General features: G+C 41.8%; 1 protein-coding gene across 1 annotated transcript in view; it reads left to right on the forward strand.

Moving 5' to 3' along the window:
* Positions 1 to 20,292, forward strand: part of ERICH6B (glutamate rich 6B) — a 192,822-nt gene that overhangs the window by 76,198 nt on the left and 96,332 nt on the right. Inside the window, exons 5-7 of the mRNA XM_075198034.1 lie at positions 2,628 to 2,690; positions 12,712 to 12,788; positions 13,635 to 13,763. Coding sequence (XP_075054135.1) covers positions 2,628 to 2,690; positions 12,712 to 12,788; positions 13,635 to 13,763 — 269 coding nt within the window. The remainder of the gene's footprint in view (positions 1 to 2,627; positions 2,691 to 12,711; positions 12,789 to 13,634; positions 13,764 to 20,292) is intronic.

Below are 20,292 nucleotides of genomic sequence, written 5' to 3' on the forward strand. Positions count from 1 at the left end.
GTTGTTCCTCCTTGTTCAACTTTAAATGTACCAAACGTATCTGATGTCGGTGATATTGCAAGGGTGAAGTCTTTACTAGTGCTCCAAAATACCAAATGCTGCCTCAATATACTTCAAAAGACCATATGCAAATCTTAATAAATTAAACCAAGTGATAATGAAATTGAAGTTATTGCAAGCGCTTAAGGTTTTTCAACAATAGAAGGTTATTGTGTTTTAGTGACCTCAAACAAAGTAAACAAAGTAAAATCACTACTTAAATTTGTCATCCAGTTGTCTTTTGTTGTCTTTTTTCAATATGACACTCCCAGCAAAGCATATATGTGTGAAATAAAAATATATACAAACAATTTAACCCTTGCATGATACTCATGCATTCTAGTCAAATCAAGCTACTTAAGGTGTTAAAAAGGTTCTTGTCATGCATTTGGGGCTGGGCCAGGCCTCCTCAGGGGAAGAGCGTTACTTCCCGACGTAAGCACCCTTTTTTAACGTGGTTTTGTCCACATGTCACCACCTCATCATTCTTCTCCATCACCTCATCCTTCATCTTCATCACCACATCCTTAATCTCCATCGTCTTACTGTTTTAAAACCTCTCGATACACGTTTCTGCTAAACACCTTATCGCTGTGCTCAATCAGTCTTCCTTGAAGGACAGTATTCATAACCTGCACTTTCACATCACTGCTTCTCCGTACTCGTGAAAATGCGACATACAATTGTCCATGACCAAACACAGGCTCTGGTAAATAAATACCCACACGGTCAAGAGTTTGAGCGTTCAACTGGTAAATTTAGCCTTTACTACCCCTACCACGGGGGGAAGGGGGGATGATGGAAGTTAACTGACTTCACTATTATCCTTTTTTTGTCAAATAATGTCAGTATACCAAATTTCAGGTCAATTGGATGAGCCCTTTCTGAGAAAATAGTTTTTTCACACACACACACACACTAACACACGCCGCTAGGCTTATATATATTAGATAGTGTAGCACAGTTACAGAACTTCAGCACTGTGTAAAAGGTTTATGACGAATCGGGAAATATTTCACTTCAATATCAAATCCAAGGAATTCAGGGTAGTGTCCCCAATGGTAATGCACTCACCAAAGGTGAGTAGGGAAAATGTGTTTCAAATAAAGTGCAATATGCTGAGAGATTGTTCTTCACACTTTAGACATCACCTGTGTTATTCCCTATGGTAATATGCCTACCAGAAATCTGAGTTTAAGCCGCCTTGAGATGATCTTTAATGGGCATTATTACCCTCTCCAATAAGGTTAGAACTCCCTCCGATCAATGTTATTCATATAGCAAAGAAGTAAGCTTGCGAGCAGGGCCCTCTTACCTCACTGTCTGTCTGTGTTCCCCACTATTGTTTTATTTCCGTTTGTTCTTAATTGTAAAGCGCTACGGAATTTGCTGCCACAATATAAATAAATGTTGATGATAATGAAAGAAGGTGAAAAAAGGAGTTCAAGTGGGATAACTTCTAAAACATAGTTGCCTACTCTCCCGGAATGTCCAGGAGACTCCCAATTTTTTGGGAGCTCACCCGGACTAACGGAAGAACAGGGCAACCTCCCAAATCCTGCCCGCATCTTTGGTGAAGTGGGTGGTGGCGGGTCTAATCATGTCATCCTTGCCCCACCCACTGATATAATAGGCTGAAATTGGTATTATATGGCAGGGGGCTGGGCCTAATGGCACAATTAGCATGGCCACGCCTTCAAGACAGGGCCACCTTTGGAGATCACCCAAGAAGGGTAATCTCCAAAGTTGTTAAGTATGGTCTAAAAGGCTTTTTAATAACATCCAAACAAATGTAAAAAATATCAGATGTAGACCCAAAGAGAAGTATATAGTTTAGGCTATTGAGATCGAAATGTAGTAGAATGGGATATATATCAGTGACATATTAATAGTTGTTCATTTGTAATTGCCAATAACTGAAAATAAATAAAGATGTTGATGTGAGACCTAAAAGTAAGCATTGCTGGGATTTTATGGCCTATGCAACTTCAGGTCACATACAGTATGTGATTTCAGAATAATGGGAGGTACATGTCTTGCACTTTTGGAAAAAGTCCTTTAGTCTGCTACAGAAGTTTACCCTAACTTGCAATATAAACCTTGTTAGTTCCTACATAATAAATTATTTAGTATAGAAACAGATATAGCATTTTTAGCCCATTTGTCACGCCTGTAGTGCTGTATATTTATCATTTGATGCTGATTTTGTCCATAATGATGACTAACACAGTTGGATTTAAATTCCTGTTGTGTACACAAATACCATCAACCACTTTATCTTGGAAATTGCTCCATTTATCATGGATCATACATTATATGTATACTCAATAAATGTCTTACCCTGAATATCTTTACAGTATCACCTTTGTTACTGTATCTGCTTATGCTGCATAAGGAATTCTGACATGAACGTCAGTATGCTTGATGAAGTATAGTCCTCCTGATGACCTTTTAAATGTCTTACTCATGAAAACAGCACTTGTCTTTGGTATTAATGATAGTTTAATACTCTAATATAGGAAAGCCGATATTATGTACATTGGTATATTTGAAAGATGCATTTAACATTGGATGTATTATCATATTAGCAGGGACTCCTGAACCAGATGACATTAATACAAAAATGTCCACTTCAAAGGCAGCTGAACAATGTAAGTTATTTTTGCATATGAATGTTTGAATTAATGTGGGCTTAATGTTTAGGCAAATTTGTCATTGCTTCCACACCCAAAACTATATGTTATGTCTCCCTATGAAGATGTAACCATAAACAAATACATAATTTTCACAAGTCGTTGCAGGCTGGGCTGGGGATCAGAGGGGCGTCTGCCTCCTGGGCCGGTACCATAGTGCGCTACCTTGCGCTGGGTCATTTGCATTTTTTTTCCTTCAAAATAGGCTGCTGAGTCGAGTCTTGCCCCCCGGGCTAAAATTTGTCAGCCCTCCCCGGTTGGTTGTCCCGTTGAAATGATTAGTAGATGGAAATGTATTACTATAAAAGAGTAGATGGAAGTGGTCAAGTAAGTAGATAAGTGAAGGGGACATCATACTGAAACTGTTTAAATTCGAAGCATTATGCATTATACGGCCTGTAGGCTGAGAGCCCAAGAGCCGGACTATAGGGATCTAGTATTTATAACCACAGCTCCATTTGAAAGATCTTTATCAAGTATCCCTTTAACGGATATTATCCTCAACCAAGTCGCTATATGTACTTCTCCACAGCAGCATATGTATTTGCATATCTTTTAAGCATTTCCGTGACAGTTATTGTTACTTGGTCTTTTAAGTTTCAGTGTCTATGGCCATATTCACGAGTATGCAATATTATTAATAAATGAATATTTTTCATAAAGTGATTGACTTAGCGCTCCTATGTTTTCTATTACCTGTGAAGTGAGTTTAGACACTGTGAGCTTGAGTCAAGTTATTCCATTAATTAACACTTTTGGAGAAGCAGTTTGAGAAACTGAAGGAGGAGATTAAACAAAGCAATTCCGCTAAGTATGTTGGACTTGTAGTTCAAATACTTTATTCGCTTCGCCAGGATCCAAGAGTTATCAAAATCTTGAAATCGGATCACTACATTTTGGCGACTGTGCTTGATTCTCGGTTTAAGAGCTATGTCTTCTCTTTGTTTCCAACTGCCCCAGATCTGAAGGGATGCAAAGAGCTCCTGGTGAGCAAGATGACAGCTCAAGTGTTATGTGACAGGACGGCGTCTCTTCCTTCAGTTTCTCACTCAACTGCTGCTAGGAAAAAACGTAGCTTTCCCAAGAGACCCAGGGATGATGCAGATGACTCTGCACCAAATTTTGACATCTGGTCTGGTCTAAAAGAATTGACCAAAAAACGTCAAACTTCTGCTGTAACTCCACCTGATCCTACTATCAACATCCAAAGGATGGTGGAGGATTATTTTCACGACAGCATAGAAATAGACACATTAGACAGTCCCTTTACATACTGGGAGGAAAAAAAAGGAATTTGGAGACCCATGTACCAACTCGCTTTGCACGGCCTCGGAAAGAGTTTTTAGCACAGCCGGGAACCTTGTCAGCGATCGGCGTAGGAGGCTACTTCCTCAAAATGGGAAAAAGATGATGTTCATAAAAATTAACTTCAAGTTCCATGAGGAAGGACTTTCCCGCCAATTACATCAAAATACTGAGACTTCTGTAATGGTGGATTCCAGCGGTGATGAATTAATAATGTGTGAAGATGATGTACACACTGATGAGGGTGATGATGAGGCTGAGGATGATGACAACAACATCTTGCCACAATAGAGTTAATTAACACCACTGTTACCTTAGGTGACTTAAGGCTATTGTTACCTTGTTTTGTGGGGGCCAAAACAAACCAAGCACTTAAACCACAAGGAGTGGCACTTTTGTGGCTGAAGTGCTTGGTTTGTTAAAGTATGCATGTCCTTTTTAAGATCCAACATAAGGACAATTCCATCTTGCACCATTTTACCTTTCAGCTACCGCTATGTGCCAATGTTACCTACATGTGTTATATATTGTTGTGTGCTTAGCAAAAATCTTAGACACCCATTGATGATGGAGATGACTCAGCACAACATTTTGACATCTGATCTTGTCTACTGTAAAAGTATTTACCAGAATTAGTGACACCTCTGCTGTAACTCCATCTGATCCTACTATCAACATCCAAAGAATGGTGGAGGTTTATTTTACATTTTTTTGATTGGTATAAAGACAACAGTTTTATTAATAAAGAACAACGTTGCTTGCAGAAGTAATGTAAGCATGGATGTCTAAATAGACGTGTATATGTATTACTTTCCACTTTGCCGCTGTTTCATCAAGTGTTTGTAATCTGCACTTCACATGAAAGGTACCTAACTAGATCATAATTTTGTGGGAATTGGGGCTGATTCGAAGCTCACTGATGAACTGGCTTTTTGCTGGGTATTACAATGGCTCTTTTTAGTGCATTGTCTGGCACCCTGGATTGGTGTGTGTCTGATAAAAGCACGCATCCCGTGGGTGTCAGCACTTGTTGCCATGTATTAGCTTAGCTATAGAATTAACTCACTTATCCAAGAAACAGATGGAACGATCAAATGAACCATAACTGGTTTCATTATCCAAGGACAATTCCATCTTGCACCACTTTTCTTTTCTGCCACTGCTGTGTGCCAATGTGTCCTAGATGTGGTAGGAACTGCCGTGTGTTTGAGTCATTGCTCTGTCGCTTACCATCCAGCCAGATCGCTGCAGTATTTGTCCAAAAGTGTTTGAAAATAATATTGTGACCTGTAAGGTGGTCAATATTGACTGCAAATTAATGTTATTGAGGTTAATAATAATGTAGATTGTAAGCTTGTGAGCAGGGCCTTCTCACCTCTTTGTCTGTTTTACCCAGTTTGTTTATAAGCTTATTATGTTTGTCCCCAATTGTATAGCGCTACGGAATATGTTGGCGCTATATAAATAAATGATGATGATGATGATGTAGGATCAAAAAAAGAGCAAAATTATGTGATTTTAGCATATTTAGCAATTTTTCTAAAAAAAATACAGAACCAAAACCAAAACACACATAAGGGTGGTTTTGCCAAAACCAAAACACAAAGCTAATCCAGATCAAAAACCAAAACCACTTCACGGAGGTCAGTGAGCATCTCTAACCAAGACACGTGTGTGTGTCAAGCAAATGCACTTAGGTCTAACTCTAAATCAGACCTATTATGGCTGTAGGGAGCATACACCCATTACTGACTACTATTCTCCCTGACAGTCGCTGAGTTAAAGTCTGAGGATTCTTGAGCACCAGCTTGTTCTGCTCTTATATAAATCTTCTGCAAGTTGGCATAATCTCTGTACTTATCTGTATTAAAAATGATTTGCCTTTGTTTATTAGTGACATCAACAAGTCTGTTACTCCAGCCCTAGGAGATGTTTGTAACCATTTAACTTGAGTTTATTTTAACCTGCGTGTTCTAGAGCCTATAGAAAAGGGCTAGATTTCCAGGTTACCTGCACCATATTCTGATAGGCAACAGCCTGCATATGTCCCACTGTTCTTTTATCACCGTCCTCTGAAAAGGGCTGGTGGTGAAAATGCACACTTATGAGGATGATGATAATGACAATCGCTAGCGCTAGCCTCTTCTGATTGGCTGATTGCGATTCACCTCTGAAGCTTTTTCATGGATCGTGCCTATATTTTGTGATTTTCTGGGCCTATATTGAATGAAGTTTTTGCTACTTTCATTCCTACACAAGAGGGAGGAGACTAAACCTCCTGTATTATAGAGTCTGTTTTTTTTCCACTTAAATCAAACCTAATGGTAAATTAATTTTTAATTGTCAAAACAAATCTAAATGTATTTGGCGGTATTTGGGGGTAAGTACGTTTAACGTAATCCTGGTACATAAGCGACTGGTGCAGAGCTGAATGTATCTTCTGATGTATCTGACCCAGCAGATGGGTGTAACTATGTGCGACAAAATGAGCGTGATAACACTGTAACCATCCTGTTTCTCGTTTCTCACATAATGTGGATTATAGCAGGTTCTTTTTATAGCCCTTGCTTTTGTTCTCCAGCTCAACAGACTACAACTGCATTGTCTAATTACATGTGGATAAGGGGACATAGTAGCTCATTGTAAATTGTATATTGATGATGTGACAGTGAGGTTGTTATTTATTGTCCTTAAAGTGAAGCCGGTGGGTTATTGGTAAAGATCAGGTGGTGTCCAGGATACAGATGAGGGGGCTGGAGCTACATTCATTATCCCTCCTCCTTCCTCTACAGGAAGCATGGAACAGCTGGGGACCCTGTGACATCACAAAGTAGTGTAAGGGGTTAATTTTAGGAGGGGCTGACTGTTACCTTATCTTTGGAGGTGGGGGAAGCCAATTAGTATCCATTGTTCTCCATAGGACTAGTCCAGACATTTTGTCTGCTTCCCAGCAGGGGGCTTCTGTGGAAACACAGCTCATCTACACTCCCCTCTCCAACCCCCCTAGTCCAGCACTGACCAATGTTTAACACGGAGAGGCCCAGGGGTTTGGCCCAAGAGGGGAAAGCTCTGTGCAAATTAGACAGTAGATGTAAGGAGCCATTTCAGGGGGGGAGGGGCCGTGTTCATTCTGGGATTTAATTCATGGAAGGTGCAAGACCTGGGTTTGAGTTGTCGTTTTCTCCAAAATGGACTGTTGTTGTTGTTGTTTCTATTGTCAGATACTATATTTCTGTGTGGAGGCTGCAACATGTGTCAAGATCCTCTGTGCAGCTTTCCAATCCATCCAAATCCACCATTGGGTTTGTCTCCTTCTTCCAGTTCCAATGTGAAGTGGTGGTGTCTAAATACACTCTCTGGATCCTTAACCTCCCAATCATATATCCAATAATAATCGTGATATCAGGCAACACACCTCAAGTATGTTTCAAAAGCTGATCAGAGCTGGTTTATTGTGATACTGGTGGGTGTCATGACACACAACCTTTGTGTGTGTGTGGGGGGGGGGGGGCTCTACCCCCTTCTTCAGGTGAAGTCACTCAAAGCAAACAGGAAACCGATCAATAAAAGCAGCAGCTGTATATGACATTGATATATCTTTCTTTGACACAGAATTTTTAGCCTCTCTTTGACCATGTATATCTTAAATATATTGTTAGTTCTTATGACTTATAAACACCAGATGTCTCTTTCAGATGATCATCTTCACTCCTTAGAGCTAGTGCCCATGGTGCTTCCCATGTTTCCATCAGTAGTTGGCAGAGACACACTAGGGTGAGACTGTGGCACTAGGGGTGATACCTGAGAAAAAGCAAAGCCTGTGCACAAGGGGGTTTGGTCACAAACCCCAAGACTACTGTGAATAGGAAAGGACATGTCTGTTCTTGTCCATCCACACCCATCTCATACTATCTGAAGAAACCAATGTGCACAGGTATTTATTTTTCGCATACAGACCAATGACCCCAAGTGTGTTGACATCTAACTTACAGAAGACAGAAAACTGGAAGTAGCACGGATAGATTAAAATCACTTGTGTGCACTTTGCCTTAGTCTTTTCCTCCTCAACCCTCAGATTTGCCTATTCCACCCTCTATCTTCTCTTTACCTGTGGTTTATGTGTAATAAGCTGAGTTTTCATTTTCTGAGTTTTCCCTGTACTGCCCTCCATCACCATCTCTGCCCCCAGTCATTGTCTCACACACCACTTCTTTTCCCATTTCAGGAACATTTATTAAGAAAACAAAAGGAAAATCAAACAAATATACAGTATTTTAAAATACATTTATTAAGGTTTTCTTTAAAAGTAAAACATACATTTGTCATTCTGCATAATAAAATAGGAACATATAGTCGAAGATTGGCTTATGGCTCTTACAATCTTGTTCTATAAGAGAACCAATAAAGTGGATACCCCTGACTCACGAAGAGTCATCCTTCAGCACTCAGGAGAGGAAAAACCCCCTGTGGAGGAAACCTCTGGGGAACCATGGCTGCAAGGACTGCCCTTCCCTCTAGGCATTAAGGGGCTATGCAGAGATAAATCATCAAATATGTATCACGAAGTAGGAATGCGGCACCTGCGGTTATTGCCACTGCTACACTAGGAGGCGCGGAGTCTAACATGCCGTTGGTCTTCACCAGGGACCCCCACAAGGAAGTTTGGATTTCGCTGCAAACGACGTGCAGGTCGCGGCCCTCCCAGGAAGCTATCCGCAAGATGAAGGTGGAAATCGTGGTCGTACAGGCTGAGGTCAGGAACCGTGCGGGCAGATGAAGTACCAAATCAGAAAACAGAGTGTAGTCAGCAAGCCAAGGGTCAATCCGGAGAGTACAACACAGAACCAAGGGAGTATCCAAATCAGAGTCAGAAAGCCGGGTTGGTACACAGGTCAGCAGACAGGGTATGTGGGAACGTGGCAGTGCTGGAGACTAGAATACTAGATTACTAGTTGCTCTGGCACCCTAGTGGTGTCAGAGCAGGATATATATATAGAGGGAAGTCTAATCTCATTGGTGGGCAGTGGTGCGGCGGTCAGACGCGCTGATAGCCGGTGTGCGCGTCCCGTTGCTGTAGTGGCCTGGCACGGCCGGAAGGAGCGTCCCCATTGCTTACAACGGAGCGCTCCGGGAAGAGAAGACGTCCGTCCCCGGCCAGCGAGGAGGCACAGGGACGGCGTCTGACAATATGTATATACGAAGATGAAAGTTGTGAAGTTGATCAGGTAAAAGTGAAATGCTTGCTGAACATGTGATGGTGAAATGTGTGTTGATCATGTGATGCTTGTTGATCATGTGATGGTGAAATGTATGTAGATCAAGTGATGAAGAATTGCGTTTTGATCATGTGATGTTTGTTAATCATGTGATGGTGAAATGTTTGTTGATCATGTGATGGTGAAATGCGTGTTGATCATGTGATTGTTGCTCATGTGATGGTGAAATGTTTGTTGATCATGTGATGGTGAGATGTTTGTTGATCTGTTGATCATGTAATGATGAAATGCGTGTTGATCATGTGATGCCTGTAGATCAAGTGATGGTGAAATGCGTGTTGTTCATGCGATGCTTGTTGATCATGTGATGGTGAAATGCATGCTGATCATGTGATGCTTGTTGATCATGTGATAGTGAAATGTTTGCTGATCATTTGGTGAAATGAGTGCTGATCATGTGATGGTGAAATGTTTGTTGATCATGTGATGGTGAAATGCTTGTTGCTCATGTGAACATGAAATGCGTGTTCACCATGTGAACGTGAAATGCGTGTTCATGATGTGAACATAAAATGCGTGTGTTCCACATGAACGTGAAATGTGTGTTGATCATGTGATAGTGAAATGTTTGCTGATCATTTGGTGAAATGAGTGCTGATCATGTGATGGTGAAATGTTTGTTGATCATGTGATGGTGAAATGCTTGTTGCTCATGTGAACGTGAAATGAGTGTTCACCATGTGAACGTGAAATGCGTGTTCATGATGTGATGGTGAAATGTTTGCTGATCATGTGATGGTGAACTGCGTGTTGATCATGTGATGGTGAGATGCATGTTGATCATGTAAAGTGAAAGTGGAGGTGAAAAGCGTGTTGATCATGTGATGGTGAAATGCTTGTTAATCATGTGATGGTGAAATGCTTGTTAATCATGTGATGGTGAAATGCGTGTTGATCATATAAGGTGAAGCTGAAATACATGTTGCTCATGTAAAGGTGAGATGTGTGTTGATAATGTGAAGGTGAAATGCGTGCTGATCAGGTGAAGGGGAAATGCGTGCTGATCATGTGAAATTGAAATGCGTGTTGATCATGTGATTGTGAAATGTGTGTTGAGCATGATCAACACACATTTCACCTTCACATGATCAACACACATTTCACCTTCACATGATCAACACACATTTCTCCTTCACATGATCAACACACATTTCACCTTCACATGATCAACACACATTTCACCTTCACATGATCAACACACATTTCACCTTCACATGATCAACACACATTTCACCTTCACGTAGTCATGTTGCCCACTAAAGTAGGTTTGACTGAGCTAATTAATAAGACGGATATCCCCTTCTCCTCCCACTGCCTAATTTGTTTTCTTTGCAAAGCTGCACAATTTGCCAAAGATGACGGCTATCCCCTTTTTAGAATCGCAATAATAATAGCACCCTGCTAGAAATGCAAATCTTAAAAAATCCAAACAAGCTAAAGGACAAGGTTTAGGGTAGTCAGCTCCAAGTCTGCAGGCACATCCACAGGTTTATGATGATATACTTACCTAATGCAGGCCACTTTCGGTGAGATGGCTGCAAGTTTCTGAAGCAAATGTCAGAGGATGGCGAAGTACAGAGGATGTTGTCAGTATATGCAGGAGAGCTGGTGATGGATGTTGGTGCTGGGTCAGTGTCCTGGCTGTGTGTGACAGAGGGTGGAGTCTTGAAGCAGTGATATCAGCAGTTACCATTATGATGTCACATCATGACCTCACTCAGCTCAACATTCCATAAAGAGACAAAGTGCACAAACTATTTATCACACATCTGTTCATATAATCCTCTGTCACCAATATTTGCTTTTCTTCCATTCTACTTTCACTCAACTCCTATCACAAACTTTCATTTAATATACATAATAAATCTGACACTCTTTTAAATGTATTTCTAGACCGCTAAATGAACTGCTAATTAGGTCCATAATTATCAGAAGATTGCTGTTATCAAAAGGAAAAAAATAAATAATTTCATGGTTTTCTACCTTATAAAGACACAATAACCGGGACTCTACTATTAGTTATTTATCCCTGTAACTAGAGATGCTCAGTGTTCAACAAAGTCTACAGTGACATTCAGGAGAGCTCCATTGCTAATTCTCATTGCAGAAAAATACAATTACTAGTGCTGTCAGGGTCGGTGTAATTCTGCAGTCAAATTCTACTGTGTTATATAGGTAACACACAAAGAGGAGAGCTCCATTGCTAATTGCACCACTTTTCTTTTCTGACACTGCTGTGTGCCAATGTGTCCTAGGTGTGGTAGGAATTGCTGTGTGTTTGAGTCATTGCTCTGTCACTTACCATCCAGCCAGGTAACTGCAGTATTTGTCTGAAAGTGTATGAAAATAATAATGTGACCTGTGAGGTGGTTGAAATTGACTGCAAATTACTTGAAATTGGTGTTATTTAGGTTAATAATAATGTAGGATCAAAAAAAGAGCAAAATTATGTGATTTTAGCATATTTTAGGAATTTTTCTAAAAAAAATTACAGATCCAAAAACAAAACACACAAGGGTGGTTTTGCCAAAACCAAAACAAGAAGCTAATCCAGGTCGAAAACCAAAACCACTTCACGGGGGTCAGTGAGCATCTCTAGTTACAACCAATCTTTGCAGTCTATTTAAGTTTGCCCTTTTCCTCATTATGATCTTTTGTCATTTATTACAAAAACAAGCTGTAAAAAAATGAACCCAGACTAATTTCTCTTTTAATTCATATCCCCAAACTGATAAGATGATTTGCAAATGAATGTTGTTTAATTTCCTGTGCTTTATGGTAAAAATAAAGCCAATACTAATGCTGGGCTTACAAATGCCAGTCCTCACTGGGGGATTTCCAAACAAAACTCAGACAGACAGCCAAATGTAATTGGCCGCTCAGAGGTTATTGCGAGAAAAATGTCATTATAATTATATTGCAGCCTCCTCAGAGTCCCATGTGGACAGCACAGGTAGTGTTGGATGCAGAACAATGGGTCTCTATGCCATGCTTTTTGATGTTATTTTTTTGAAAGGCCCAGTACTCCTGTAGCTGTGTTATCCGATTAGAAGATATGAATTAAAACAGTAAAGACGATATTTGCTTTATGTGCTGTAGAACATGAGACAATTCCAGACACATAGGGCCTGATTCATTAAGGAAAGTAAAGCAAAAAAAAGTAACTTTGCAAGTTGGTGAAACCATGCTGCATTGGAGGGGGAACTAAATTTAAAATATGGAGTCAGATTTCTAGTTGGGGCAGCGCTTGTGCTACTTCAACTTTAACTTTCAGTGTAAAAATAAAGCTATCAAGTATTTGTGTGCTACATGACAAACAGTCAGTATTTAACTTATGTGCAAAATAATAAACTAATATGCACCCCTTGTATTTAATCATCACTGTTTACTTTCTCTAGGTTCTATCACTGGTGAAAACACAATGCGAAGCCAGTCTTCAAATTCAGAAAATGTTGAGACTCCTGGGCAATTAGAGGTAAAGCCACTGGCACATTACTTATAGGACAAATACCATACTTGGATGCATTTTTACATAAACCGCATGACAAGAAAAATGGTTGATTCTTTGGCTTTTTCAAGGCATGTAGCGAAACGCGCGTTGGCATTTTCCCCGCTACTGTGCTTAATCACTCCTCATTATTTGTCTCAATTTAACATTCTTAGATAAAAACAAAACCCTGTATGGGTTATATAATAGCATGAGTGTGTGTGCGTGTATGACTAAAAACGGCAGGCTTCCAATCTAGAAGGAGCTCCAATAGACACATTAGATGCCTGTTTGTTAACAGAATGACAGATCAACTAAACACACAAGTGGAATTACTAGAGCAATATAGTGCCAGGCAATACAACTAAGCCAAACAATCGCTAGGCAGAGACTTTATTTAAGCCCTAGCAATCCCATTACAAATATAACCAATGCTTAAGCCCTCATTGGGCTCTATATATAAGCGTTTATGCTGATTAGGGTGATTACATTGAGAGTGTGTTTTTGATTTATATGGAGTTCCTAGTACATCAAGATACCCCATTATCAACAATACAGCTATTATAAAGGATTATTGGGATACTGGATTGATGTAATAACTGCCAGAGACTTTATTTAAGTTCATTACTCACATATTGTTGCAACTAAGGTTATCATGACAATTAGTCTAATTTATACCACACATACTTAAATCATTTACTCTTTATAGAGGACTAGTTTTCTCCAAATTATATGTATAATTTTATTAATGATTATATGTAGGAAGCAGTTTAATGGTTTTCTGTATGTAAGTATTGATATCACATGTTCTTTCCTATTTTATATCTGCTTTAGAATCCTTTACATTTGGAAGATGATCCTCTAAAACAAGCTGAAGCTGACCCCACGTTGTGTGAATTCTGTGCCATGCCTAAAAAGCCATTTCCGTCAGTAGAGCAACTTGTTTCAGAAGCCAGTGTGATGGTAAATGAGCAGTATTTTAAAGATTCTTAGATATTTCGATCAATATCACATAGCTGAAAAATAAATACTGCATTGAAGAGGACATGAATTGCAGATTCCAAGAAGCATGATTTGTGGGGAGGGGGGACAATGACAGATGAGCAGGGCACTAGTGAGTCATTGTTCAGCGGTTTGATCCCTTCATGATCTCTGGGATCCTTCCTTCTTGCTGCATGGCATAAGAGGGTGAATGCATTCTTCCATCCAGAAGCAGATGCATTGGCGTGATGCACAGATACCTCTTGTGTTAGCTGTCTCACCTGTGTGGCATGTTGGAATGTGAAATCATTTTTTTTTTAATGCTAATATTTAATAACCATAATTTCTTTACTTGCTGCCCAGACTGTGCAGCCTATATCTAGCGTATTTCAGTGTGAGCCTTTTCTCTGTTGTTCTGGGGTCTGGCTGTGTTTAGTGGTATCTGTCAGTTATTTTTTTCAAATTGGGACTTAAATGTAAGAGGACAAGGATTTAAAGAACACCCTGGTAAATTTGTGATGATCTCTGTTCTCAGCCATGTACTGCAAAATGGGGCTTAGGCTGGGTACACACTACGGAATTTTTCAACCAATGTGTTATCTGTAACGATTTTACTAGCAACAAAAGTCCCGATCAGCATGCCGATTCATGTGTACACACTATACATGTTTAAAAGTTTTTACCCTCAGATCTGTGCTCTTCAACTATCATAACCGTTGGCTGAAAAGATTATGGGGTATATTTACTAAACTGCGGGTTTGACAACGTGGAGATGTTGCCTATAGCAACCAATCAGATTCTAGCTGTTGTTTTGTAGATTGTACTAAATAAATAAATAAAAGATAACTAGAATCTGATTGGTCGCTATAGGCATAATCTCCTCCTTTTTCAAACCCGCAGTTTAGTAAATATACTCCCACGACTCTGTAACCTATATTATTTATTATTATTACCATTTATTTATATAGTGCCACTAATTCAGCAGCGCTGTACAGAGAACTCACATCTGTCCCTGCCCCATTGGGGCTTACAGCCTAAATTCCATAACACAGGCACAGGCAGACAGACACACAGACTAGGGTCAATTTTGTTAGCAGCCAAATAACCTACCAGTATGCTTTTGGAGTGGGGGAGGAAACCAGAGCACCCTATATTTCTCCCTATATGGAGATCCTGATTGTGAGTGCATACACACTGCAGAATTGAAAAGATGTTGTTCCATAGCTGAGCGAGATTTATAGTTCTGCTGAACAATCAAATCAAACGATGGTTGGTGCTTTGGAACAGCTATCGTTTATCGTCTAAGTGCACACACATATGCTATATTGGGCTGAATGGTCGTTTATCGGGTGATTGGCCCGATAATTGGCTGAAAACACTATAGTGTGTACCCAGCCTAAGGCGCTAACTGCATAACCCCCCACCCCATCCCCATCTCAATTTCATATCAAATATTTTAAATTCTTATAAGCTATTGAAATTGTAATACAATTCAGTAGCATGTTCAGTTCAAGGTCAGTACAGGGAACTTTCATGGGAACTTTTTACTCCAAGGACTATACACAGGACACTTGGTCACCCCCTCACGTTAGAGGAGAGGAAGTTTTGCAGCCAGCAAAGGAAGGGGTTCTTTACAGTAAGGGCAGTCAAGATATGGAAATCACTGCCAGGGAAGGTTGTGATGGCAGATTCAATAGATATGTTTAAGAAAGGGTCAGACAAATTTTTAGTGGAAAAGTGTATCCAGGGAAATGACCATTAATTAAAATGAAGATTAGTAGTGGATATAGGGAAAAAATAGGACTGCAGTATTGGGTCTCGAGGGATTGTTCCCGATTGAAACAGATTGGCGGTTGCTTAATCTGGATAAATTTCAAATATAAGTGAGGGATCGCAGGAGATCCAAAATAGGTTGAACTTGATGGACTGGTGTCTTTTTTTCAACCTCATCAACTATGTTATTATTAGAGATGGGCGGGCTCAGTTCCCCGAGAACCGAACCCGCCCGAACTTTGCCTATCCGAGTAGGCTCGGTACTCTCCCTTGCTCGGATTCCAAATCGAGGCAAAACGTCATTGTGATGTCGTCGGAATTTGGGGCTCGGTTCTCGCGATAATTGAAAATTATAAATACCTGCCTCCACAGAAATCCATCGCCATTTGACAGAGGGACAGAGTAGGGTGTAGTCACAGGCTGATTAGAACAGGGACAGAGAATATACCTTATTCTTCATCCAATTCTGATAACAATTCTGATTACAATTCTGATTACAATTCTGATACAATTGATAGAGAAGAGGAGGATGGAGGATATTTTTTCAATATTTGGCACCACAAGTGCTTTGGGGTGTCCCCCATTCTTTTGCATTAATATTTCTGACTGTCAAAAGTCCTATTTATCAGCAGTGTCCAAAAATAATTTTTAGCACTCCCAAGTGTTTTTGGGGTGTCCCCCATTGTTTTGCAGAAATTTATCTGGCTGTCTAAAAAGTTCTATTTTGCAGCAGTGTCAAAATAATATATTTAGCACTCCCATTTGCTTTTGGGGTGTCCCCCATTGTTTGGAAGAAATTTATCTGGCTGTCTAAAAAGTTCTATTTTGCAGCAGTGTCAAAAACAATTTCTAGCACTACAAGTGCTTTGGGCTCAGAATGGATTCAAAGCAGCCCACATATGAGCAAAATGAGCAACCAGGTTTTGTCACCAGTCCTGATGGTAGTGTTCCCAGTACGTCATCGGGGAAAGGTGATGTCAAACTACACGGTCTTTTGAAATCATCCAAAAAACACACACCAAAAAAACATTTACCCTGTTGAAGCCAAAAAGAAGTGTAACTGAGGAAAAGTTAACTGTCGATAAAAAAAAAATTGCCAACATGCCATTCTACACACGCAGTGGCAAAGAGAGCATGAGGCCTTCGCCTTTCTCTATTAGTGGCAGATCCAAAAATGTTACCGAGCCTACAAGTGGTGCACAACTACTGTTATGCGTCAAAGCCGAGCTGCAAGATAACAGTAAGGCATTAGAGGATAATGTTTGCTCTGAATCAGAAATGACACCAGTCCCTGTGGAGAGTCCATCCAACAGTGGGATGTCTAATCGTGAGCATTCTGTTAGTGTACCCATAAAGAGGGGCTCTTTCAGCAGTTCTGCTCATGTGTGCCTGAACAGCCCGAGTGTAGCCGGTGATACACAAATTGAGGATGCCACTTTGGAATTAGAAGAGGATGAGGGGGAGATTTGTGTAGGCGACGAGGGCGCTAATGAGGATTTTGATGATTATGATGCAGACAGATACCAAATTGCCTTTCTCAATTTCTATTTATATTCTAGATTATATAACGGCTGAATAGTTTTCTATTTTACTCCTAGTGGAGAGGGGATCTGATGCAGACAGATACCAAACTGCCTTTGTCCATTTCTTTGTATATTCAAATTTTTAGTTCTACAGTCTATGCAGGCTGCTTTTGTTCTATTTTACTACAAGTGGATGGGGGGCTGATGCAGACAGATACCAAACTGCCTTTGTCCATTTCTTTTTATATTCTAATTCTTCAGTCTATCCAGGCTGTTTTTTTTCTATTCAACTATAAGTGGAGGGCGGGGGGGCTATAGAGTAGGGATGTGCACCGGCCACTTTTCGCGTTTTGGGTTCTAATGGGTTTTGCCAAAACACCCCCCTCAAGGTTTTGGGTTTTGGGTTGATTTTTTTTTTAAAAGCATAAAAACTGCTAAAATCCAGATTTTTTGTTTTTTTTTTCACTCCTACGCTATTATTAACCTCAATAACATTAATTTCCACTCATTTCCAGTCTATTCTGAACACAACAAACCTCACAATATTGTTTTTAGGCCAAAAGGTTGCACCGAGGTAGCTGGATGACTAAGCTAAGCGACACAAGTGGGCGGCACAAACACGTGGCCCATCTAGGAGTGGCACTCCAGTGGCAGACAGGATGGCAGTTTGAAAAACTAGGCCCCAAAGAGCACATAATGCCAAAAAAAGAGGTGCAAGATGGAATTGTCCTTGGGCCCTCCCCAGGGCCTGATTAAGGGTTCTGGCCGCCCTAGGCTAATACGGCCGCAGCGCCCCCCCCCCCCCCTCCTCCGAATATATAGGTGTATAGGAACACTCCTGAATATGAATGTTCAGGTGTATTCTCCAGCATTCAAATTTAGACAGATTGTGCCATTGTCTCTTACCTGTCCTTGCTCTTCTCTCTTGCAACTTTGTTATCCTCTCGCTGGCTTCTGGAAAGTTGGCGTCCTTTTTTGAAAATGCAAAAATGTATTATAATGCAAACCCTGAATGATTAGGCCCTTTAGTTAAAACAAAACACTCCATTATGGCCAGCTAAAAGTACCCCATTGGACAGGCATATATAAGCAATATCTGAAAATTTGTTGTCAATCAAATACAAACCTCTACCAGCCCCATCTCACTAATATTCAGTATTCTAGTGATTGCTGAGACCACCCATGTGACCACCACACAATCATGAGATTCTTCCCCCCAAAGCTGCTCTATTTTTTAAATACCCCCTGCAGCCATTTTCCTTAACCACAACCCCCCCCCCCACAGCCATTTTCCTTAAACCCTGCTGCAGCCATTTTCTTTACCTCCCACCCTGCATCCATCCCCCTTGCAGCTATTTTCCTTACCTCCACTCTGTAGCTATCCCCCCCCATCACATCAAAACTCCCCCAGTCACATATATCAGCCCCCCTCCTCTGCCCTCCTTCATACATATCAACCTCTCTACCTCCCTATAGATTTTCATGGCAGCCCCCCCCCTCCCACCCTATAGATTTGTATGACAGTCCCCCTCTCCCTCCCTATACATATGCATGACAGTCCCCCCTTCCCCTCCCTATAGATATGCAGGGTAGTCCCCCTTCCTCCCTATAGATATGCAGGGCAGTTCCCCCCCCCCTCCCTATAGATATGCAGGGCAGTTCCCCCCCCTCCCTATAGATATGCAGGGCAGTTCCCCCCCCCTCCCTATAGATATGCAGGGCAGTTCCCCCCCTCCCTATAGATATGCAGGGCAGTTCCCCCCCTCCCTATAGATATGCAGGGCAGTTTCCCCCCCCCTCCCTATAGATTTTCATGGCAGCCCCCCCCTCCCACCCTATAGATTTGTATGACAGTCCCCCTCTCCCTCCCTATACATATGCATGACAGTCCCCCCTCTCCCTCCCTATAGATATGCAGGGTAGTCCCCCTTCCTCCCTATAGATATGCAGGGTAGTTCCCCCCCTCCCTATAGATATGCAGGGTAGTCCCCCCCCCCTCCCTATAGATATGCAGGGTAGTCCCCCCCCTTCCTATAGATATGCAGGGCAGTTCCCCCTCCCTATAGATATGCAAGGCAGTTCTCCCCCTCCCTATAGATATGCAGGGCAGTTCCCCCCCTCCTTATAGATATGCAGGGCAGTTCCCCCCTCCCTATAGATATGCAGGGCAGTTCCCCCCCCTCCCTATAGATATGCAGGGCAGTTCCCCCCCCTCCCTATAGATATGCAGGGCAGTTCCCCCCCCCCTATAGATTTTCATGGCAGCCCCCCCCCTCCCACCCTATAGATTTGTATGACAGTCCCCCTCTCCCTCCCTATACATATGCATGACAGTCCCCCCTCTCCCTCCCTATAGATATGCAGGGTAGTCCCCCTTCCTCCCTATAGATATGCAGGGTAGTTCCCCCCCTCCCTATAGATATGCAGGGTAGTCCCCCCCCCTTCCTATAGATATGCAGGGCAGTTCCCCCTCCCTATAGATATGCAAGGCAGTTCTCCCCCTCCCTATAGATATGCAGGGCAGTTCCCCCCCTCCTTATAGATATGCAGGGCAGTTCCCCCCCCCCTCCCTATAGATATGCAGGGTAGTCCCCCTTCCTCCCTATAGATATGCAGGGTAGTCCCCCCCCCTCCCTATAGATATGCAGGGTAGTCCCCCCCCCCTTCCTATAGATATGCAGGGCAGTTCCCCCTCCCTATAGATATGCAAGGCAGTTCTCCCCCTCCCTATAGATATGCAGGGCAGTTCCCCCCCTCCTTATAGATATGCAGGGCAGTTCCCCCCCCTCCCTATAGATATGCAGGGCAGTTCCCCCCCCCCTCCCTATAGATATGCAGGGCAGTTCCCCCCCCTCCCTATAGATATGCAGGGCAGTTCCCCCCCTCCCTATAGATATGCAGGGCAGTTCCCCCCCTCCCTATAGATATGCAGGGCAGTTCCCCCCCCTCCCTATAGATATGCAGGGCAGTTCCCCCCCTCCCTATAGATATGCAGGGCAGTTCCCCCCCCCTCCCTATAGATATGCAGGGCAGTTCCCCCCCCCTCCCTATAGATATGCAGGGCAGTTTCCCCCCCCCCTCCCTATAGATATGCAGGGCAGTTCCCCCCCTCCCTATAGATATGCAGGGCAGTTCCCCCCTTCACTTACCTGTAGTTGTGCCAGCGTCGCTCCTCGCCTCAGATCAGCAGATAGGAAGTGAAGACGTCCTGCTTC

Source organism: Mixophyes fleayi, chromosome 2 (genome assembly GCF_038048845.1).
Source record: "Mixophyes fleayi isolate aMixFle1 chromosome 2, aMixFle1.hap1, whole genome shotgun sequence".
Taxonomy (NCBI): Eukaryota; Metazoa; Chordata; class Amphibia; order Anura; family Limnodynastidae; genus Mixophyes; species Mixophyes fleayi.